The 24,426-nt window shown below is 38.1% G+C and overlaps 1 protein-coding gene across 2 annotated transcripts in view; it reads left to right on the top strand.

Moving 5' to 3' along the window:
- The first annotated feature begins 13,881 nt into the window (after positions 1-13,881).
- Positions 13,882-24,426, top strand: part of PTPRO (protein tyrosine phosphatase receptor type O) — a 231,335-nt gene continuing 220,790 nt past the window's right edge. Inside the window, exon 1 of one of the 2 annotated variants that reach the window (XM_060306114.1) lies at positions 13,882-14,404. In XM_060306114.1, coding sequence (XP_060162097.1) covers positions 14,330-14,404 — 75 coding nt within the window. In that variant the 5' untranslated portion in view covers positions 13,882-14,329. The remainder of the gene's footprint in view (positions 14,405-24,426) is intronic. The other variant, XM_060306115.1, reaches the window with a different exon arrangement.

Genomic DNA, 24,426 nt, shown 5'->3' with positions numbered 1-24,426 from the left:
TAGTGAAGCCTATTCAGTAGCATTGCTCTCACTAAAAATTATTGTTTGTAATATGTTTTCTTGAGCACTGAATGTTTTTATTTTATTAAAAATAAAATACTTAAAATACATTGTTATATTTAGCTATACCTCATCCTTAAATGTATATTTGTGTGTATTTAATAAAGTACATATTTTATTAGAATAGTTATACATTTATATAGTTCATAAATTTAAAACATAATCATACATTAATGTTGCAGTACTTTTTCTAACTCATGAAAGTGAGAGTTTAAAAAGGTTTAGAAGCTATTGCTTGAACAATGTAAGGTTACAATATTAAAGGCAGTAAGGATAAATGAAGCTTCAAAGGATATGCAGGTAGGCAAGTGCTATTCGTGTGGCTAAGTACAGAATATAGCTTGAATGAGCTTAGGGAACTAATCTGTCTCTAAAAACAAACACCTCAGTATACATTAGAAACCAGCCTGTTTTCCATTTGGCTACATCAAAAGTTCTTACTTTCCTTCCACTAGTGGTTTTGATCAAAGTTGCCTTGAATTTTTCTGTACCCAAACAGGTATCTTTTTTCTAGCCAGCAAAATGTATTCCCAGTATAGTTTATGTTAGACACATGGCTCTTCTGATTCTCTTCTTCTACTGTGTTATCTTTCTCACGTAGATAACTACCTCTAAACTATATACCTTCACATTCAGTTTGAGTCAGATATCTTCCAGCTTTTTGTCCCAGGGGGCTAACCTGTGCAGACTACATCAACCAGCTCACTTACTTTTGATTTGGTCTGCCAGTGGGAAGACTTGGAAGGAGGTTAAAAATTATGAATGTGCAATTAAGAATACATGCGGGGAGGGTGGGAGGGAGGGAGATGCAAGAGAGAAGAGATATGGGAACGTATGTATATGTATAGCTGATTCACTTTGTTATAAAGCAGAAACTAACACACCATTGTAAAGCAATTATACTCCAATAAAGATGTAAAGAAAAAAAGAAAATCAGTTGTAACCAATACAATAATAAATTAAAAAAAAAAGACAGTGAGACAAAGAAAAATAAAAAGAATACATGCAAAGATGTGAAAGTTTCTGGAATGTAATTCTGACCATTTAACTTGCCTGTTGGGCTGGTGCAGAGACAAATAGGTTCTGGGAGAATGGCAGTGAATTATTGCAAACTTAATCAGGAGGTGATGCTAATCACAGCTGTGGCTTAGAATGTGGTATCTATTAGAGAAAATCAGCACAGTTCCTGGTATGTAGCTATTCTGGGTATGGAAATGCCTTTCCTGTGTGCAGGGCTTTCATCCAATAACCAACTGTCTACTTACAGAAAATCTTATTCACTGCTGTGATATCCCATCCAACATCACATCCAGGTGGGATACCTTTATTTCCTTGGAAATGCAGCAATGGACTCTTCCCACAATTCACTGATGTTTCATACATCTCATTACCCAGAAAAACCAAGCAATAGAGTGGTCTGTTGAAGACTCATAATAGCACCAGCTGGCATACATTCCTTGGATGCTATTCTAGGATCAATAGCTTAGGTGCTATTCTGTTGTACATGGTATATATCTTCAGGCTACCAATAAACAGTATATGGAGCTGCGTTCACAATATCCGTCAAGGATGGAGGTTAGCCATGGCCTCAACAACCTAGCTGCCCTTTCACCAAGACTGACCTGGCTATCACCCCACCCCTGAGTGCCGAACATGTCAACTACATGAAGTCAGTGCTGAGTCCCTCCCATGGCATTATTTTCCACACTTTGAGCTTGCTACCTCGTGGCAGGTTGATTACATTGGAACTCTCCCATCTTGAAGGTCAGTACTTTGTCCTCCGGGACTGGTTTCTTTTCCTTAGATCCAAATGTTCTCTATCTTCTTTTTCTAAAAGAATATTTTCTCTTTACGTTTTCTGTAATGCTAAGGTGAAGCAGGAAAAAATGTGTTTGACTCCCTTTAGTGGAAAAGGGATCTTCCTTATTGAGGATCAAACTGAACATTAATCCACTTCAGTTGTGCATGTTTGTGTCTGTGTATTCTCATTACCTAGCTTCCTAGCAGCAGGAGTTCAGGAATTCTTTTTTTTTTTTTTGCGTTATGTGGGCCTCTCACTGTCGTGGCCTCTCTCGTTGCGGAGCACAGGCTCCGGACATGCTGGCTCAGCGGCCATGGCTTATGGGCCTAGCCGCTCTGCGGCATGTGGGATCTTCCTGGACCAGGGCACGAACCCGTGTCCCCTGCATCGGCAGGTGGACTCTCAACCACTGCACCACCAGGGAAGCCCCAGGAATTCTTTTATGTTCATTATACAGTAGCCACAAAAGTAACTGGAAAACAGTAGCAGGCAGAAATATTTTAAGAAAAAAAAAATTGGGGATAAAGATCTAAAATGAGGACCATCTTAGTATTAATTAAAATGTGGTGGTTGCTATTAGTCATTTTGACTATGAAATGCCCACTCTAAGGCTCAGTGACACTTGGCTTTCTCTTATAATAAACAACCATTTGCCCTGTTTTCACAGAATAGATTATAGTAACTATATGCCACATACAAGCACACATAATAGATGCTTCACTGCAATATTGAAGGTGATCTCTTCTGTATAGTCTGGACGAATGCTTTCTACATTTTGTAATGATGCTTGGGACAGTCCTGGGGAAAAAAGTCAGCTGTGATCCTCCATCCTTTTGTATCACCTGTTTGTAACCACTACTAACCCTACCAGCATCTTTTAGAAAACTGAAGTAAGACTACAGACAAAGGGTATATAGAGAGCTGGGGGAAGGCTTTGTTGTAGGATGCCAGCCCTGTTCCCATCCATGGGGAAGGAAGGGGAAGGTATATTTCTGGCTACATGCATATGAGTGGCTGGCAGAGGCTCTGAAGCTAATGAGACTTAAGATCCATAACCCCTTCCAGAACTCTGGGATGCACCCTATCAACACGTTGCCATGGTCACCCGTTTTTATAAAATTTGAAAAAGTAAGGTTTTTAAATTGAAGTAGTTAGGACACCTTTCTCTTTACACTCTGACTTCCCCTCCACTGTACAATTTCCGCTCCCTTTTGAATGGCTTGGAGCCTCAGTCATTTTTGAGGTCTGGCTAAAGGAAAAGTGAAGCGGGAGAGGCATTTACTGTGGGTTTAGAAACATATTTATGTAGGTCACAGTCACTTTCATGAAATAAAAAATTATTTTCAGTGTAAGAATATCTTCCAGGAATCCCCCTAGTACCCACTGTCTGACAGTCCAGCATCATGACGCAAAGACACAGCACCAAAAAGAAATATTATTTACAAACAGTGCTCAGCATATGTGAGCACAGGCGGAATCTGAAAAATTCTTCCAATCATCAGACATTAAATTGTAAGGAGAGGTTTTATCTTCAGTACTGTGTTAACATGGATGTTCTCTCCTGTCAGAAATATTCTTAAAATGTAGCATATCCAATTATAAACAGATCACATTGTTTTCTTTCTTGATGGCAATGAAACAATATGAAATCAGAATTTGTGTCTTTAAGGTCCAAAGCAAATGTTTTAGGCATGCCAAGTATTAACAGTAAAATATAAGTTTTGATCATCCATGCTGGAAGAAAAACTGGATTATATTTCTATTCTTTAATTGAAAATGATATTGCAATATTATTTTCAAACAAAGAGGCAGCCAGAGTATGCACCAAAAACAATAGGCAAAAATTAGAACAAGAATATGGCAGAGAGGGACTTCCCTGGTGGCGCAGTGGTTAAGAACTCACCTGCCAAGGCAGGGGACACGGGTTTGAGCCCTGGTCCAGGAAGATCCCACGTGCCGCGGAGCAACTAAGCCCGTGCGCAACAACTACTGAGCCTGTGCTCTAGAGTCCGTGAGCCACAACTACTGAAGCCCACGTGCCACAACTACTGAAGCCCGTGTGCCTATAGCCCATGCTCCGCAACAAGAGAAGTCACCGCAATGAGAAGCCCGCGCACCGCAACGAAGAGTAGCCCCCGCTCGCCGCAACTAGAGAAAGCCCGCGCAGCAACGAAGACCCAACACAGCCAAATATTAAAAAAAAAAAAAAAAAAAAAAGAATATGGGAGATAAAAGTATACGTTATTTTTCTGGATTTTTATGATGTTTGTACAATTATTAACTTAAAATTTTATAGTTTGTTATGATTTTTTTCTCGTTCTAAATACATTTACTTTCACGCCTAATTTTGGATTTTCCGTTTTTATTCTTTTTCTTTTAAGGCTCCCCAGATTGTATAAGCTTTGAGGTCTTAGATCTATCTCTGGGCTCTGAAGTTGCTTAGTGTCAGTTCATAGAATCATTTGTTCCTCATCAACACACACTGCTGGACTGTCACCATACATAGGGCCTAGTATGTTCATTCTACTTGGCTCTATTAAGATGATTTGGAAATTTGATTTTAGTTACTTCTAGAGGATGAGAAATAGAATTGTTTATATTTGAACTCCCAGGATGCACTGGGCTATGACACATCCCTCACAAATAAAACGAAGTCCTTTTCAATATACTAAATAGAACAATGGAAAATTTTTAATATTTATTTATTTTTAAAGATAGACATACCTACATTTCTCTTGTTTCCTCATGTTTTATGTCTTCAGCGTCAATTTTCTGGACTCTTTTATTAATTATTTAGAAACATTTCACACAAAATATGAATGTATCAAAGTACTTTAAATTCTCTCTGATATGATTTGAGGGTAGATATAAATGAATAACTCTTTCCCTTTGAGAAGGGATAAATTATCATGTCCTGAGATTTAGAATATCAGAAAGACAAGTGACAAAAAAAATGCCCTGAAGTAAAAGTTGGTGCTTGTTTGAATCAGAAATATAAAAAATGTTTTTTTTCCTGTATGTTTTGGAATCAAATCATGCATAGATTTGTGTGTGTGTGTGTGTGTGTGTGTATGAAAGCAAGCAACCGAGACACATTTCTTTCTTTCATATATCTCTAACCATAGTAGGTTAATGGAGACCTCTGGCTCCTTTATTTTGATACAGATGTCACTAACTTCTCTCAGACATATTTTAATTGTTAGTTTCTAATGAAATTCATAATCCTAAGGGAAAGTTAAACTCACTGAAGGATCTTCTTGGCGCACTACAGATTATTAAGCAACAGAAATGCCTGATACTGACATAATTAATAATATTACATGGAAAGAAGTTATTCCAAAGGACGGGCAAAGAATTGAATGTATTAGTTATTATACAGAATAAGATAAATTTTCTAACCTATCATCACTCCAATGTAATATGCTTGCTGCAATAATATTGATTTTTTTTCAAAACATGGACTGAGAATACTTTATTTGCAACTCAAAAACTCATAGCCATTGTTATATACTTGTATTCTGTCATTGCTGCCTAAGTGAAATTGGCCAACCATGATGGTGGCATTGTTCTTCGTAATGTGGATCTAGTTTGTGGAACTTTTTCCTACAGATATTTATTCTGATAAAATAGTATCCGACTACTCTTTTATATCTATTTCAAACGCATTTGTGGTGTTCCCACTTATATCCCCAATATTTCCAGGTCTTTAGTAAGTAATTCATTCATCTATTTTTAAATTAATCTGTAATGTTCCAAATCTTTCTTATAATTGGTGGCTTTTCTGTGTGTATCTATTTTGTGTAAATTTTAAAATAAAGCCAGTGGGCTCATCAAATATATTCTCAATGTAAAATTTTTCAGCATTACAAAAGTATGTCGAACAAAGTATAAAAACTTCCTTTCTGCATCCACTCTGCCCTCTTTAGAAATCAAGTCTTCTGGCAGTTTTTCCTATCCACTTACATAATGAATATTTTTGTACAAGTGGCATTACATCATATATAATTTTCTGCAAATTAGTTCTTCTCCTCAACAATATCTGGGTGATCTTTACATTTCAGTATATGTAAGAGCATCTCATTATTGTCAACAAATTTCCTTGGCTTTATTTTGTGTTTGCTAACCTTTAAAGTTACATGTGGTACTCATTTATTTTTTAAGTCTCTGTAACACCAAAATTCAGACCAGCAAATTTCAGGGCATTCATTATTTTCCACACTTCACTGGGTAGATGCCACTTTCACAAACAATTCATGGAAAGTGTAACATTTAGTTATTGATCTCTTACTATTCCTAAATATGTTTTTCTCATTGAGCGCAAGTAATGACATTTAATTTTTTTGCTTCTGGGATGATTTGCATTTTCTGTAGAAGAAATTTTCCATATTAATTATTTCTAAATTCCATTGCCCAGAAGCATGAGGCTTCTATTTCTTAGCAGCTTTGGGGCTTTCTCAGAGCCTGGCATATGCTTGAACTTTTCTTTGCACATCTGTAAGTAGACAAATGTCCTTCATGTTGGTATGCATCTTTACTCTTATTTTATGCCCCAGTTCCATTTTGTGACTTGATAACTGGAGGTAATTTCATGCTTTACGAAGAACTTTGAAAGGTTTGGGATATGTTGTTCTTAAGAAATGGAAATGCAGACTGTTTAGTTGCTGCTGTTACAGACATTATGTGACATGGTAATTCAGCATCAACTTAGTTTTTCTACCATTTTAAATTTCAAAGGTTATAAGGAAAATTCAGAAGAGACATATGTTACCCATGCAAATAAATCACTTTTCACTAAGTCATTGTCAACATGGTCACTTAATTTGTGACACCCAGGAAGTCTGGAAATTGGAAATAAATCTTCTGCAGCTTTTAAAACCATGTTTACCTCACCTTGCAGTTATCTAAAAAGTGACTATTAAGTAACACTGAGGTTTTATATTTAAGCCAATGAAAGCAATAAGAATTCATGATATCAAAGATAGGCCAGTGTATTTAGTTTAGGATCAAGAGCCCAACACTAGTTGATATGGATCAATGGGGACCTGCAAGAATTAGTAGCTTCAGGAGTAAAACAAGGAGATTCCCAGGACATCCTTCAGCTCTTCAAGGGCATTGCCAAAGGACCCCAAGACTCCAATATTTAATTGGCTTCTTATACTCAAAGTAATTGAGCTCATTTGACTTTATAAAATCTTTAGATATATCAGTAATGGGATTTTTAAAAATCATTTTTATATCAAAGTTTCTGAACATGAAATTTTGCCGATATTGCTGTGGTTGTAAAACAGAGTAGATACATGTATATTTGATTTTTGCATATCTATTTTCAACACTCTAAAAATAACAATATTCACACTTGGTTTCTGCTAAAAATTCCAACTGAGAGTTTTTCCAAGAATAAGGAATAGAAAAATAATAAAAGTAACAATGTTTATAACCACAGGACCTAGCCAAAAATACTGAACAAATAGTAGACACTTAATAAATACTGTTTGAAAAAGAGAATAAATGAGTGAGAGCTTTTGTCTAATCAAGGGTCCAGCTAATGACAAAACAAATACTAAGCCAAAAAAGAATGAAAACTCTATTGACAAAATGTTTAGTAAAGCATGTATACATGTAGACATTTTTATTTTGATACTTATCTATATGTACATATTCAGATTGCTCTATTAAGTTAGGTTATGATATTTATTTTATAAACTGCTCATACTACCATACAGATTTATGGATAGGTAGACAATTTGTCTTCATCCTGATGGAGGGGGAAAAGGTTTTTCCATCCATGTTGCTGCAAATGGCATTCTTTCTTTCTTTTTTATGGCCAAGTAGTATTCCATTGTATATATACATCTCATCTTTATCTATTCATCTGTCTATAAACATTTAAGTTGCTTCCATGTCTTGGCTATTGTAAACAGTGTTGCTATGAACATTAGGGTGCATGTATCTTTTCGAATTAGAGTTTTCATCTCTTCTGGATATATGCCCAGGAGTGGGATTGCTGTATCATATGGCAACTCTTTTCCTAGTTTTTTAAGGTAAAGGAACCTCTATACTGTTTTCCACAGTGGCTGCAGAATTTACATTCCCACCAGCAGTGTAGAAGTGCTCCCTTTTCTCCACACCCTCTCCAGCATTTGTTACTTGTAGAGTTTTTAATGCTTAAGGTGTTTTAAAAATTCCAAAGGACTTCTGAGCATGCAGTAAGGAATATGGGTCTGCATGGGTCAAAAGAGTGTTGTATGAAGACTGCTGATAGAACTCTTTGGATCATCTGCATAGATGGGGATTGAAACATAGTCATACATTAGACTGGCTAGGGCACAGATAGAGAGGAAAACAGTAGAGTTTAGGGCTAGGCTTTGAAAATTGCAACATTAAATGTACAGGAAAAAGAGAATGATCCAGCAGGGAGATTTCAAAAGAACATCCAGAGATATCAAAGAAAAACCATTAATGTGCAGGGTTATGGAAAGCCAGAGATGAGAGTGTTTCAGAAAGGCGGGAGAAGCCAACATAGCACATACTGCAAAGTGATTCTTAGTGAGAGCAGTGCTGGTGAGATGACAGGGGTAGAAGCCACACCAGAGTGGTTTGAAGAGTCAGCAGATGGTAAAAACAGAATGGAGACAGTCTACGCAACCCTTTGGAAAATATCGCCATGAAGGGGCAGTGGTGAAACATCAAGAGAAAGAAAAGATAGCAGCTGAGAGCATGAATGATTCAGTGAAGGTTTTCTTTCCTTCAATTTTAAAGATATGAATGTGGTTAAAAAGCCAAGGGATGGAATACATGAAAAGGAAGAGGTTTAAAATAAGAAGGGGGGGAAGACTGGAAAGAATGGGTTCTAGACAATCGGTGGTAGAATTAGACTTAGGTGGTTATTGAGAGAGAGCTGCTTTTTTTTTAAACAAGAGATATAGGAACAGATATGGGTGGGATTATGTTTACTGTCAGGGAAGACAAAAAATGTTGTCATTTTATGGCCTCTATTGTCTCTGTAAGGTAGAAGGTGAAATTGAAAAGGTCTGCAGGGCAGAGAATTGGAGGACTGAAGTGAGTAGAAATGGTTGGAAATGACCCTTGTAGTGTATGACAGTGAGTTAACAGAGACTAACCATAGGCTTGACATACATTGATCCCTGACTGGATTTTATTCAAATCGTCCTCTACCCATATGTTAAATGCTTACCCTTGTAACTTTCTCTGCAGTATCTAGTTACCAAACAAAATGATGAAATCTCTACATTCAACTCCCTCTCCCAAACTGTTCCTTTTACAGATAGTCACACTACATAAAAATATCTAGAAATGTACAGCTTCAAAATTATGCCTTTTATTCATGTCCCTTTATGAGGAAAATATTCTTCCCTCAGGCACTGAAATTTCCCCCAGAACATTTGTGCCTTCCCCAAAATTTTTCTTCTAGATCCTTCTGCTAAGACACATAATGACACCAATCTATCGGTGGCATCCCCTACTCGTCTTTAGACTATAGTCATCTTCACCCTATCTCTCACAGATTTGAGAATATTATTAACTGTAATTTTTATCATGAAAAATTGATTTGGTGTAATTGACCTGGAGTAAGATTGTCAATATGCAGTATTATTGTGCCTTTTGGTAAAATCCTTAGCAGTTAAGGCAGTGCATTTGCAAAGTATGTGATTAATATTTTCATAGATTCTATGAAATCACTATGACCAAATTTTCCATAATTATATATTGGCAACCACTTTTTAATAACACAAATATAGACACTATGTGTGTCACCTAGTAGACAGTAAATGCTGTATTCCATTTTTAATTTGAACTGAAGTAAAGGAAGAAGAGAAGGAATGATCTGCAGACACTATTTCCACTTAGCAAACAGTATGTCTTGTTTTATTTATAAATTATATTCAAGTTTTAGTCATGCCTTTTGGCCAAGCTAAAGTGAATCCTCCCACGCAAGATGTTAATGCTTTACATTATAATTAGTCAAGAAGGCTAGTTATTACCAAACGTAAAATAGATAGCTAGTGGGAAGCAGTCGCATAGCACAGGGAGATCAGCTAGGTGGTTTGTGACCACCTAGAGGGGTGGGATAGGGAGGGTGGGAGGGAGGGATACGTAAGAGGGAAGAGATATGGGAACATATGTATATGTATAACTGATTCACTTTGTTATAAAGCAGAAACTAACACACCATTGTAAAGCAATTATACTCCAATGAAGATGTAAAAAAAAAAAAAGAAGGCTAGTTATGAAGAAAAGTTAGATGGTTATATGATAACAATGTCTGGGTGCTCGGAAAAAAATTATTATAAAAGTTCATTAGCCAATGCATATAAAAAATATAAAATAAAACTGCATAACTTAAAGCTGTTTCATATATTTTATTTTTTTAATTTTAGGGCTAGTAAAGAAAATGTTAACAACACACAGCATAGAATATAATTGAAAGAATAGTATCTAAAAATGACCATCTGCCTTCCTAATTTAGGATCACTCATCTATAGCCTTCAGTTTGTGTCCTATGTTAAATATCTGCTCATGTTTTCAATCTATGTTTTCTTATTCCTTTGAGTGGATGATTTTGTATCATGAAACCTATACCTTGTAATAAAATACTCTTATTTAATTTTTCTTAAAACCATGTAAGGGTCAAGTAAAAAAAAAGATAGGTCCCTTAATAGAAATTATTTAGGAAGAAAAAAGAGGCAATGGGAAAACAGTTTCCATATAAACGCGAAAATGTCTTTCTGTAGTGAATTTCACTGTTTTTCAAGTGTGGCAAGAATAATAAGTCTTGGCAGTTGGAACATGCTATTCACCTGAGGGCTGCCAATCATTCTCATTTTGAAAGACAGAATTTATGAATTGTCAACACCTCTTTTAGGCGAGAAACCAGTGTTCATCAAGAGAAAAATGAAAACAAATGCTCAGATGAATTGAAAATCAAAATGCTGCTTGGTCATTACATGTAATCTACACCTCCTACGTTTTTTTTTTGTTTTTTGCGGTACGCGGGCCTCTCACTGTTGTGGCCTCTCCCGTTGCGGAGCACAGGCTCCGGACGCGCAGGCTCAGCGACCATGGCTCACGGGCCCAGCCGTTCCGCGGCATGTGGGATCTTCCCGGACCAGGGCACGAACCCGTGTCCCCTGCATCGGCAGGCGGACTCTCAACCACCGCGCCACCAGGGAAGCCCCCAGTTCCTATGTTTTAACAATTGTAATATGTGAGATATGGATGATAAAATGCATGGCTGTTACTGTGCTTTTTAAGTGGATTATATTCCAGAGATCAATGGCTTGAGTTTTTTCTTCATTCTATAAAAAGTAAACTATTTCCCATTGAGCAACTCCCATAAATATGCCTCTGAAACACCGAAACTGCTGACAGCCTGGTAGGCGATTTCAGTAGTGGAAGCCAGGACTAAACACACTGAACTACATTAGAGCTGGTCCCTGGAGGACAGAATTGAACTTCCTTGGCAAGGGCACGATAAGAGTTCCATTTGACTCATTAAACCTCTCATAGGGATTACAGCTCCTTCTCTGTAGCTGCTATTGCTTCTCTTTGTATAGAAGAGATAGATGTGAACACATAGTACTGGGTACTTTTTTACTTATTTAGGAAAAACAGATTAAAAAAAAAAGATCTTCCAGTTTCTTGCTCATTAACCACCTTATTATTATTTCCTAAGGAAGTAGAAAGCTTTATTTCATTTTGTGAGAATTCATTTTTACATGCCTGTCTTAAGGCATGCAAGAGATTCTTTTTTATCCACATCTATTATTTCTCCTGGAAATGCAGCATTACAGGGAAAACAGTTGGCGATTATGATATCAGCCTTCTTTACCAAGCAGTGTTGTTGTGATAATGAAATCAGAACAAACATTTTGAAGCATACATTCCTATATGCACTTTATGTTGCCCATGGACATTCTCGCTGATTTGGAATCTTGAAAACAGCAAAATAAGATTCACCATCCTTTGGAAGTATTACACTGGGAAACCAACCAGTAGTTCAAAGAAAAACACAGCAGGCTCTATGAATTGAAAACCCCACACAGCTGATGATAGAGCATTCACATTCTTCTTGGGTGTCTCTCCTGGACAGACTCACAAGCCTGTTATTGTTTTAAGTACAAAAAGAAAAAGAATGAAACTATTTTATTCAGCAATGGCTAAGTAAAATACTTTTCTCTGGAGAGAACATTTTCTGTGATTACGAAATAATACCCTCAGTCCTCAGGGCACCTAATCACAGTGTGATTGAATACAGTGTAATGGAATATTAATAATGTTAATAACTAATACTTTACTGGGGAATGCCTTACTCTTATTGTTTATTGCTTTATTGTTCCCCCAAAGTGGTCCATGTGTACATATTTATGAGGGCATAAAGAGCTAAGCAAATTGTGATATAAGTGATAAGGAAAAAAATAGAAAGACAACATAGCAAAATATGATTATTACAAAAACGTGCATCACTGTGAAAGTTCTTTTTGCATTTACAAGATGAATGTATGATTAGTAGGCTATATTTCTAATATCCTACGCACATCAGTTAAGCCTATATCCATGTATCTACACACACATGCATATATATACACACATATGTATATCTTCATATATATCCATAGTCCACAACATGGACACACATACCCTTTAAAATCAAACTCTATTCAAAAGAAGAATTGTTGGCAAATTATGAGTGTGATTTTGTCCCTGGCCGAAACATCTTTTTTGTTCTAGACATAAGATAATTTTAGTGCCACTTTTGGGTGTGGGTGGGAATAGAATGCTGCCTTCTGGTGCTTCAAAATAAAAGGAAAACATACCAAACCAAAGCCCTACAAGTGTAGTCCCAAGAATAAAATTTTCAGATAGCCCATGAGTCTGACCTCGAGGGCTGGAGAAGCAACTAATATTTTCTCAAGAGAAAGAGAAGAATGGACGTAAGGGCACTAAAGTGAGCATATGAAAAGGAAGGTGACAACAAAAGAAGTTTCTAAAGGAAGGCATCAGAGACAATATTCTCATATAAATTCAGACCATTATTCTAGATTTATGCATATAAGAATTTAGCACACATATATACTTGTATAACTATATTCAATCTAAACCTTTCTCAGATACACATACACATACCAGCCGTCTGTACATACAAACATGGAATCGTTATGTTGTACATCTGAAACTAATATAATGTCATATGTCAATTATAGCTCAATAAGAAAAAATGCACAGAATGGCCCCATGTACCTTTCCCCAGTTTCTTCCAGAGGTAACATCTTACAGAACTACAGTAGGTATTAAAACCAGGAAGCTGACCTCGGTACTGTTCACAGACCTTATTCAGATTTCACCAGTTTTACATGCACTCGTGTGCGTGTGTGTGTATGTTTCTGTGCAATTTTATCATCTGGGTAGATTTGTGTAACCACCAGCACATTCAAGATACAGAACTGTTTCATCACCATAAAGATCTCTAACATTACCACTTTTAAATTACACACTCACTCTTTCCCCTCCCCCTACTCATACTTTGCCGGTGGGAATGTAAAATGGCATAACCACTCTGGGAAAGTCTGACAGTTTCTTTAATAATTAAACATTTTAAAAAGTATATAAATGTTTATGTGTTTATAAATGTGTGTAATATAATGTGAACCAACCTCCTTCTATATTCCACTCAGGTGTCAAAGGACAGCCCTTAAAATTTACAAAACTTCTGACCTCAAGCAGAAAAAATATATACTTGTGTTATTTCCTCCTGGATGAGTGTGGGACAGAGAGAATGAGTGTTTACATGGGATGAAGAGAGTGGAAATGGGAGGGAGTATCCTCCCCATCTCACACACACACACACACACACACACACACACACACACACACACACTGAACTCCATCACTACAATCACAACCACCACTTCCCTCCAAGTGTTAGCTGAGAGCAGATGTAGGAAGATTGGGAAGGGACCGGTGTGTTTGTTTCCTGAGTTGCTGAAGAGGAGTCAGGGAAGCCCCACAGAACTCTGCGTCCCAGGGACTGTGGAAGAGGTTGGGGCGGAGCCTGGAGTGGGGCTTGGGAAGCTGCTGTCACTTTTATGAGTCCGCAGCCCACAGTGAGAGTATCTCTGCTGCCAGACGACCGCGGAGGCTGGGCGCAGGGCCCCCGCCTCTCGCTCACCGCGCGGCAGCCGCGGCGGCGGCAGCGGAGCCTCGCCCACTCCAATCCGCACCCTCTCCATCCTTAGCTGTTAGAGAACAGCAGCACCTGGCACGTTCCTAGAGGACCCAGGGAGCAGAAAGCGAAAGGGAGCTGGCGCGGGGGGACTGCACAGGCAGCATGCGCCCGCCGGGAGCAGCCTCGGCGCCCAAGGTCTGAGGCTGCAGCCCCCGTTCGCCATTGTGAGCCGCCGAGGGAGCCAGCCGGCGCCACCGTTCCCCCGTGTCCCCGTCCACGCCGCGATGGGGCACCTGCCCGCGAGGACGCGCGGCGGCCGCCGCCTCCTGCCTCTGCTCTGGCTCTTTGTGCTGCTCAAGGTAGGGTACCCCCTCCCCCAGCCGCCGCGGTCCTGCCTGCGCCCGCGCTCCGGCGCCCTCGCTCTGTAGCGGGGGAGCGGCGCGCCCCGGGTCGCGATGGCCGGGCTGCTGGCAGCGCCCCCGGTGCACGCTTTGTTGTCCTTGCGTTTACGTTTTCTCCGCGGGCTTCAGGGATGGGGTGGAAGGAGAGGGAAGTTTGCTGCCTCCGGCTTTCCCCCTTTGTGCTCTTGTACCGCCGCCGGCATGCGCATCAAAGGTGGGCTTGTCGGATGGTGCTTCCTCCGACAAAATGAGATCACTTTCCCTTCTGGTCGCTACTGCACCCCGGTGCTGCTTAACCTTTTCTCCCTCCCCCAACGGAATGAGCGGAGGCTTTGCCTTAATTTACCTTCTGCTGGAATTATACACCGGGGGCCGAGCCTCAAATGGACTGCCGGGGCTGGGTCGTGTGCATGGTTTTCTTTGACTAAGGAATGTCAGCTTGAGCCTGGAGAGGACTCCCCTTCCCAAGTCCTCATCTCCAACCTGAGAATACCCTTTACAAAGTCTAGACTTTCCCCCGCTATATTTACAGAGGATGCTACCTCTAAATTTCAATGGCAGACATCTGTATAATTAACTTTTTCGTGTCTTCTTTGGAATGTCCTGCTTCAGGGTTTAACTCTGAGAAAAATAGACAAGGACTGCTTAAAAACAAAAACAAAATACCCCTAGTTTGACAACTATACGGTGCATAATTTTTTTTAAAGAAATTTAAGCTAGATGTCTTTGGAGAAATGTCATGAAGTAATTGTCTATCACTCGTGTCTTCCGTGTGTCTACTTTAGTTCTGTTATTAGTCCTTTTTCCGGCACAGCAAACTCAAGTACGTCGACAGGTGACCGGGAGCTATCCTTTCAGCACCACAGTGATATCTACCTTAGAAATGGACGAAACATTAAAGGATGCAAATGTCTTCTTATCAGTCACTTCTTGCTCATATGCACCCTTAATCGGGAATGTCTGACAAGGAGATAGTGGAACAGAGCCAACGGATTGAGAACAGCATCAGTTTTAAATATTCCATATGTTCATTATCTTAATGGAAAATAGGAAAAATAGTTTCCGGAAGAACCAGCAGCAGAGTGCCTAAATACGATTCTAATAATGTATTTAATATGTTTTTACGTTTTCTGAAGCTATCAACAATAATATTATTTAAAATCTGATAAATAATAAGCTTGGTCATATATTTTCACTCTAAGAGGTTGCTCTTTAAGCAGACACCACAAATGTGTACGTTTTATGAACATACACAAACTATGAAGTTTTCTATTAATTTTTCTATGTGTCATATTCTGTCATAACAATATGTCTATGCAACACTTTTCATGAATGCAAAGTGAGAAATTGAACAACCACACATTTTACTATGTATCAGCTAGGACTTACACATATGACAGCTGATCCAAACCCAACCTTTGGCACTACTTCAGGTTTCTATTTGAACTCTTCATAGTGAGTGAGAATTTCAGAAATGGTCAAATGATGGGCTTGGGAGTATGGGTAGAGTGCCATAAAAAATGTAAAAATTTGTAGCAAAAGTTCTAATCAAAACTTGATATCAGACTGAGAAATTGCAGTCAGTAATGGCATAGACTGTAATAGATGTTCACCCTGTTCTACATAATAGGTGTTTTCCTGCACATTTGCAGTTTAGTGTCAATTATGATAAACTGCATCGCACAGTAAATACATTAATAAAGCTGGCCTTTTAGTAAATATTGTAATGAGACAAGTAATTTTGTAAAGCAAGTCTTTACTCTTTATTTTATGTAAATGCAATATTTTATGTCAAATGGATATAAAGTATACCAAAAGAAATATATATATATATATAGCCTTCATATAGGTACACTGAATACCCACCACGTGTGCCAGTCAGTCTTCCAGGTATTTCACACATGCTATTTCATTCACTTATTTTGTTACAGTTGACAAGAGATGTTCAGAGTGGTAAACTGGGCACATAGAGTAATGCATTTACATTTTGGAAATAGTATATTACATGGTAAATTGGGTTCATAGTATAATCTTTCCATAATTTGGAGATGCTTTTGCATTCAAGGTCCTGAATAAGTGTCAGTAAAACAGACTTAACATGCAGGTGGTGATAGAAACATAACATTCCATTATTAAATAACAAGTTGTCGATTGAATATCAGTGATAAAATCTAAAAAGGTCTATCTGTGCTAAGTCAGAAAGAAACCATTTCCCCAGCCCTCCCCCCAAATCTCTGTAGTTCTCATTATGTCAGACTCCATACTCTGTATGAAGTATCCTCCACATGAGAGTGAAAATCCCTTAAAGCCATAAAGTTAGAGAAACTCAAATATGAGGCTTGATTTGTAGTTTTATCTTTTCCACAAATCAGAAACAAGCAGCTGGACATAAGTGGTGGGAAAGTCTGAAATTTTGAATCTGTAAGATTGGCTATAACCCGTTTCATTGAGGTAGCCTGAAGGTGCCTGGCTAAGGAAGCCTTCGTGCATTGTTCCCTATCCATGACTTAATGATGGGCACATTTAATCAGTCATCGCCAATTGTTTAAATCATCCACTTTATGTTATGAAGCTAATAGCTGCATAATTGATGTTTCATAAGCACAATGTTGGTTATGAAAATTTCTACTTTCATATCAATATTGATGGTATATTTCTATTTCTAAAAACAGGAAACAAAAGAACTCTGTTATCAAGTATACTGGGAGCCTACCAATCTCAAAGTCTTCTACCCACATGTGAATGTAAATCGAGTAGTATTTATTGGAGTATTATTTATTTATTTAATCACCAGATAAATACTACTTCATTTAGATTTTCCCTCTCATACATCTTCCCATAATTTTAGCAAAAATAATGTAACTTCTCTCACCTATCCTATCTTTGCTACACCTCTCCTTGAAAATTGCTTCCTATATCAGTTCACTCGACATCAGTATTTTGTCAACAAAGAGGCAAGTTGTAGCATATGACATCGTAGGAGTTTAGATTCTGCCTTCCCTGAAACGGTGCTCATTAGCAGTGAACTGGAAGGTTTCCCTAAACTCACAGGCTTGGCCAGAATCCTTCTTTCTTTCTGAACCTCCTCTTTATATTTCCTTCCATTTCTGCTCTTACGCGATACATAATCAAGGAACATTAAATTTGAAAGGGGCTCGGGCTTCCCTGGTGGCGCAGTGGTTGAGAGTCCGCCTGCCGATGCAGGGGACGCGGGTTCGTGCCCCGGTTCGGGAAGATCCCACATGCCGCGGAGCGGCTGGGCCCGTGAGCCATGGCCGCTGAGCCTGCGCGTCCGGAGCCTGTGCTCCGCGACGGGAGAGGCCACAGCAGTGAGAGGTCCGCGTACCGCAAAAAAAAAAAAAAAAAAGATACCAAGTGTGCTGGTGGTGTCCATTCTCCTCCAGATCAGTCTACCTCCTTCTCCACCCTCAGCGCCAGGGAGCTTCCCTGTGAAGACTGCTTCTTCAGGATCCCTCGCCCTTTGGCCAGCAGTGAGTTTGACTAGTAGGAGGCACTAACAGAAGATTACTGGTAGGAGTCCACGCTGGCTGGACCCTGCTAGTCAATGGCTTCATCCCCTCTTTCGACCCTGTAGTCAGCCCCTCTTTCAAGGCCAAGTTCTGGCCAAGTTCCAGAAACAGCTTCCTCCCCTGGTCTCTTTAGGGTAATAGCTTCTCCCTGCTGTTCGTCCCTGGGTACTTTGTCATCCCTGTTTAGTATCACTACTCCTGCTCTCCACCTTAATTAACAGTCTCTTGATTAAACTCCACAGATTTCCCCTGAGTGTCCTGCTGGGACCTCCACTGCTGTAGTACATGATGAGGTTGGTGGAGGATCTTTTGAATTTGAAGTGCCTAAAAAAAGCAGGTACTTAGATATGAGTCTGATGTCTAGGGGAGAGGGCAGACCTGGAGATGTGAATGGGGATGTCCCAGCAGAGGGTGAAGGAGAGAAGGGCAATGGGCCAGCGTGGGGCCTGAGGAGCAAGTAACATTTACTAAGGAGCCTTAGAAGATGAAGAAGGAACAGCCAGAGAGGTGTAAGAATCAAGGAAAACCGAGGTCTAGGAAATTTCAGGTGAGAGGGATTGGCAAACTGCGTCAAATGCAATGGAGAGGTACTATAAGCTAAAGTCTGGAAAATCTTTGGATTGGGAAATAAGTAGGCTGTTGGTCTCTCAGAGCTTGGCAGGGGTGGTATGCTTCTGGGAGCAGAAGAGTTGAGAACTGGCCTTTTGTTAAAAGGATCGGCGTCATTGGGTCAGAGAGACCTGATTTCAATCTCAGCTCTCTGGACTGTGCCTTTTACCAACAGCAGGATATGGGGGAAATTATTTCACCTCTCTGGGGTCCCTGTGGTGATTGGCTATGTTTATCTCAGAGGACGATTGTCAGGAATAAGTGAGATAATGACCATAACATATTTTAAACAGTGCCTAGAGTACAGTAAGCACTCAATAAGTGTTGTGTCCAAAAAGAAAAAGAGAAAGAAAGAAATAGGACAGTAAAAATAGCCCAAAGCAAAAGTCAAAGAAGAACAATTAAAAATGTGTCTAGAGCAGCATCTTCCCAAGTGTACTCCATGGAACATTAGAGACTTAAAATGTTAACAGATATTATTAAAAATAAACACTTCTGTGCTGACATGAATTTGGGAAGTAATCTGTTTAACTTTGTTTAAACTAGTATTAATTCATTTATTATTATTTTTTGTACCAGGATTTCTTAGAACCTTCCCTATGTTAATATGCATTGCGCTTCCAGTAGGAAGATATAGTGTGTGGCATTTCCCAAGTTTGAGTGCAGAATTTTTTTCTAAAAATGATTCATGGGAATAGTGAATACACTTTAAGAAACAATATCTATATTTGTACACTAGACACTTCTTCTCTTTATCTCTCTCTTTCCTTAATGAGAAAAGTAACTTTAATGATAGGGGAAACATGCCAGTAAGATCAATCATAGTCTAAATCTCAGAATCTGAAGAATTTGCGTGAAGGAGTGCAACAATTTCCAACTTCCTTTTCAAGGACTGATGTTCAACTCTCTTGGAAGAAAAAAATGTGTATATTTTCCTTATTTTATGGGTTGCGCTAACTCTGGGTTTGGTAACTGTACATACAAAAATTTCTTTGGCTTTTGACTGTTAAAAAGATAGAAAATTAATTTTAACACGATTTTTAAATATGATTGTCTTAATATATGACTTAAGAGAACAACATATTTTGTTCAGTGTATTTCATTGAATCATAAAACTATACTTTTCAAAGATCGTCTAGTTCAATACTTAAGCTGGTACTTAGATCTTGCCTCTAATATTACTGCCAATTGGTCATAAATGGTGAAATTACTATCAGCTGAGAGGTGGCTCTTCCACTTTTGGACAGTCATTTTGTTGTTTGGTTTGGTTTGCTGTTGAGATGAACTATTTCTGGTTGTATCTTTCACACATTACTTCTATCTCTGTTTCATTTTAGTATGACACTAGGTTGTGACTGCTCCTGCTTTCTTGCATGTTCTGAAGACCTGCTTGCCAACAGACTTGACAGGTTATAAAGATAAAATGTGAGAAGCTTGTCATCCCTCTGTCCTGTCCTCAACCCTCCATCATACTGCTTTAAGCTATTTACACCAGTCCAAGATTTCTGGCTGCTGTCCTTTCTTCTCTTTCATGGCCACAATAGCCAGTTGGGTAGAAGACGATTCTCATTCTTCCCAAAGGTGTTCTGTGATGAACCGTGGTAAGGGGCTGAGAGTGCCAATCTCTGCTCAAAGGGTGGTTCCTTAAAATGTCTTTCCTGAACAGCCAATCTAAAAATCAACCCATCACTCAAATTTTACCACTTTTACCCAGGTTTATTTTCTTTAGAGAATGTATCACTCACTACATGGCATTATATTAGCTCTTTATTATTACTTAACTCCTCTATTGGAATGCTTGTAGGTTCCATGAAAGCAATGTCTTTATCCTTTTTGCTCACTGCTGTATCCCCAGCTGTTGGAAGAGTGCCCGGCGCAGGGTAGATGCTCAGTAAATATTTGTTGAATAAATGGATGAATATTGAATGAATACATAGGGTGAGAAAGGTCAAACGGGAGTTATGGGACAGACTCGAGACAGAGGAAAAACAGGTTGCAAGCGTGCAAGTTCAGGGAACAGAGACGATGCACAGTGAGATGAACTAGGAGAGAGGGTCCATTGGGCAGGCAGTGCTGAAGGAGAGAGTGTAGTCGCAACGGGGAGATAATCTCGAGATGCTGTTCTATTGGTCTTGTGGAGGTAGCAAAGGATTTATTACCACAAGTGAAAATAAAGTCTTTTAGACATCAAGATAAGGTTCCTCACACATTTTTTTTTCTTGCTATTGTATTGTCAGAATCAACCACTGGTAAATGGTGTGTCCTCAAGCAATGAATGGGTTCCCCTGTGTGGCAAATTCTCATCTGTAATGAAGTAAAAACAGCTTTTTTGATCACTTATTCTCTGTTTTATTCATTGTGCATAAAATTTACTTTAACTTGTAAACAAAGTAGTTTTGGGGTTTTTCAAATCTAAAAATGTGTTCTTTTTTGGCTCTACAATTTGAGAATATCAAAAATAAAAATAATTTTTTACATAATGTTTTTTCTTTATTTTTCCCTCACAATGTATATTAATATACTCAGATTGGATCTAGACCTCTGAAGGCATTTCCAGAAACTCACATGACTGACTGAAGCTCAGATGATCATTGTTATTTTTCTTCAATCATTAAAACTTATGAGTCCCTTTATTCCTTAAAATGATATTTTTTCTTTTTTTAAATGCATATTGGTACCTCACAGAAATTTTTTTAATGGATTTCAGACAATGAATGTGCTTTCTTGTTTAAGATCCCAATAGGTAATTTTATATAGAAACAAATGATAATTTTCATACTCAGTTGAATACTAGATAATAGATATTTTATTATCCAAACATGGACAGACAGTTAAACAGGCTGATTAAATTAGTGTTGTAGTCATTAAAATGTTAGTATATATACACCAAAAATCTGGACTGTCAAGATTTTCAAATGACTAGAATACAAAAATGTATGCATGGAACAAGTACTATTACTTACACTATTTCGCTAGAGAGTTGAAAGGTATTACACTGTCTTGTAATATACTAACTTATACCCATAGTCTATTACTGTATTGGTAAAGTGTGGAAGTTTGAGTTAGTTGTAATTTTTTTCTCTATGACTTTAATTTTCTTTTTGTTTGTTGATAAATCAATATCTCCTATAGAGTCAAAAATACAGGAAAAATTGTGATCAGATTATTTGTACACTCACATAAATGGCTAAAAAGAGGTTTTCCCCTCCATGAATGTATAAGGAGACGTGCACCTAAAGAGTATAAAAATAATATTAACAATTCTGCAATTAATAAATTATTATTTTTAAGTTTAACAATCTTCTTTTTTTAGTATCAAAACAAAATTTCTGGAAATCTCCAAGAACACATTTATATGAGTCTCTTTCTCTCTCTGTGTGGTGCATCAGAATTAGGCTAATTGTCATACATCATTCTTTGTCTCAGATAAACCAGGAATTTCCTATTTAAGTCAAGTTGGTGGTCCAGAAAATAGATAGTCTCGTAATATTGCTTTAGGATGTCGATTTATTTTGATGTTGTGCTGAAAACTAAAGTGTAATCCTAAAAATGAGAGTGTTCTTGACAAAGTCCACAAAGTACAACCATCATTTTTACAATAAGGGCCAACAGCGTTACCATAAGAAATACCTTATTACTTGGATGTACTTAAAATTCCTAGATGTTATCTAGGAAGAAAAATTGATTTCTAAAGTTTCTGAATGTTAAGTTGATTAATAAGGTGAATAATAAAAAGCCAAGAGAATTGTATAATGTCTGTAATGTATTATTAAACAGTGAGTCATTTGGTCCTCCTTAAAGGATTTTAGAAAAAGCTAGGTTATTATAGTGTTATTTACATATAAAGATAGTGATGGGATGTGGCCAAGTTTATTATGCATCATTATGGGGACTTTCTTCTACAGTTTCCCCTAACTAAATTATACTTTTTAATTAGTCTTGCAGAAATAACTATAGGTCTCATTCAAAATGGATAGGTACTTGGGATTTTTAATATGAAGGTTCTGGTATTATCAAAACTGTGCTAAAATGATTGCAACAACTTAGAATTAAGCACTATGGACTTAATCTTGAAAACTTAGCTTATGTGCTTCTTTTTAATTAGGTAAAACTGTTAAATCTGCTGAAAGTCAGCCCCCCTTTAGAGGTGCTCCAGGTTCTTTCCTGTTGCCACATCTTTTTACTTATTTTTTGAAGGCTAATTGGAAACCTAATGAGACTCTTTCGATTAAAATTCTTGTTGCTATGCTGAGGCCTCCAATTAGCCTTTTCACCATGTGGTTTCTTGTGGTTCTGAAGTAGGGATTTCTTAATTTGAAATCTCAAAGTAAGTCTGAATCTGGCATGCATCACCAATCATAAGAATTTTATAATGGATTAAAAATTTGAAAACTAATACATGTTCACTGTGGAAAATATATAAAATACAACAGGCAGAAAAGGAAGAAAGTAGCCATTCCTACATATTCAGTTCTAAAATAACTACCATCTGGGGGACATATCATTCCAAATTTTTTTCCTATGTCTGTATACTGGAGTGGGTATGTAAAAAAAAAAAATAGTATCAAATTGTCCCACTATTTTAGCATGCTCTTTTCACTTAAATGTGCTATGATAATTTTTTCAGAACCTGAGCATTTTCGGTCCTTTTCAATTTAGGAATTAAGCCAGGGGTCTGAGGTTCAATTATATTCAATTCCCAATTGTACTTTTACCAGTGAAGGACATAGGGGTGATCATAGGTATTGATTATGACCATGAAATGTTGGGGATCGTCACCTACATGTATGCTTCCCATTAGTGTGATTACTTCAGAATTAGTCACATAGAAAAACTTCAGAGGCTATATGGACAGGCATTTATTTTCCATTTCTCCACAGCTAAATATAATGCATAATAAAACTTAAGACTATAGGCTCTGTAGTCAAAAAGGTACAGGACTGAATTTTGGCTGTGCTCTTCCAGCTGTGTGTCATTTGCTAGTGTGCCGGCCTCTTCACTGAAGACAGAAATTAGAGTGACTGCCCAGATCACCATTCCTCCAATGGCCAAATCTGCCATCTTCTCCAACACCTGCCATCCTTTGAGGAAAACTCCTTTTTAATCCTTATGGTTGGAAAGGATCCTACTTGACCTTAATACCCCGGACAGTGATCAGTCAAGGGGTGAACCCTGACCTAAGCTAAGCCCATTTGGGGACTGTACCTGACTACTGTCTTTGAGATTGGCATGTGATCTAAGCCAAACCTATCAGAATCCATCCCTGCAATTACTTCCAAGCTGGCAACAGTAGGAAAGAGTACTCTCCTCTTCAGTTGTGGAGCTATGACATGAGCTAAGACACAGGAGCTAAGTCATGAGCCTGAAAGCTGTCCCCAACCATAAAACTGAAACACAGGAAGGAACGTTTTCTAACAGAAAAGGAGGCAGCAGAAAAGTAGAGACTTCAGCAAGACTATCTTTCATTGCACAAACACTATCTCATTTCTCATACTCTAGAATCACTCCACTGATGCTCAGAGAGATTACAAAACAGCAATCTACAAAAATGCAATTCTATCATAGCCAAGCAGGCATAGCAATGCTTGGAATCTTTAAGAAATCTGAATCTTGTACACCTGAAACTAACACAACATTATAAATCAACTATATCTTCTACATCTTCTAATCAACTATTTTTTATCTTCAGTAAAAAAAATAAATCTGAATCAGAGTGATTATATAATTTATCATACCAACTGCGGCACTTCCAAGACTGAAGGGAATCATTATGCCAGGACAGCAGACATAAATCGGCCTGTTCTGGGAAAACCAGGACAGATGGTTACTCCTTCCTGAATA

Source organism: Globicephala melas, chromosome 10, assembly GCF_963455315.2.
Source record: "Globicephala melas chromosome 10, mGloMel1.2, whole genome shotgun sequence".
Lineage (NCBI taxonomy): Eukaryota > Metazoa > Chordata > Mammalia > Artiodactyla > Delphinidae > Globicephala > Globicephala melas.
This window is presented reverse-complemented; position numbering and strand designations above follow the sequence as displayed.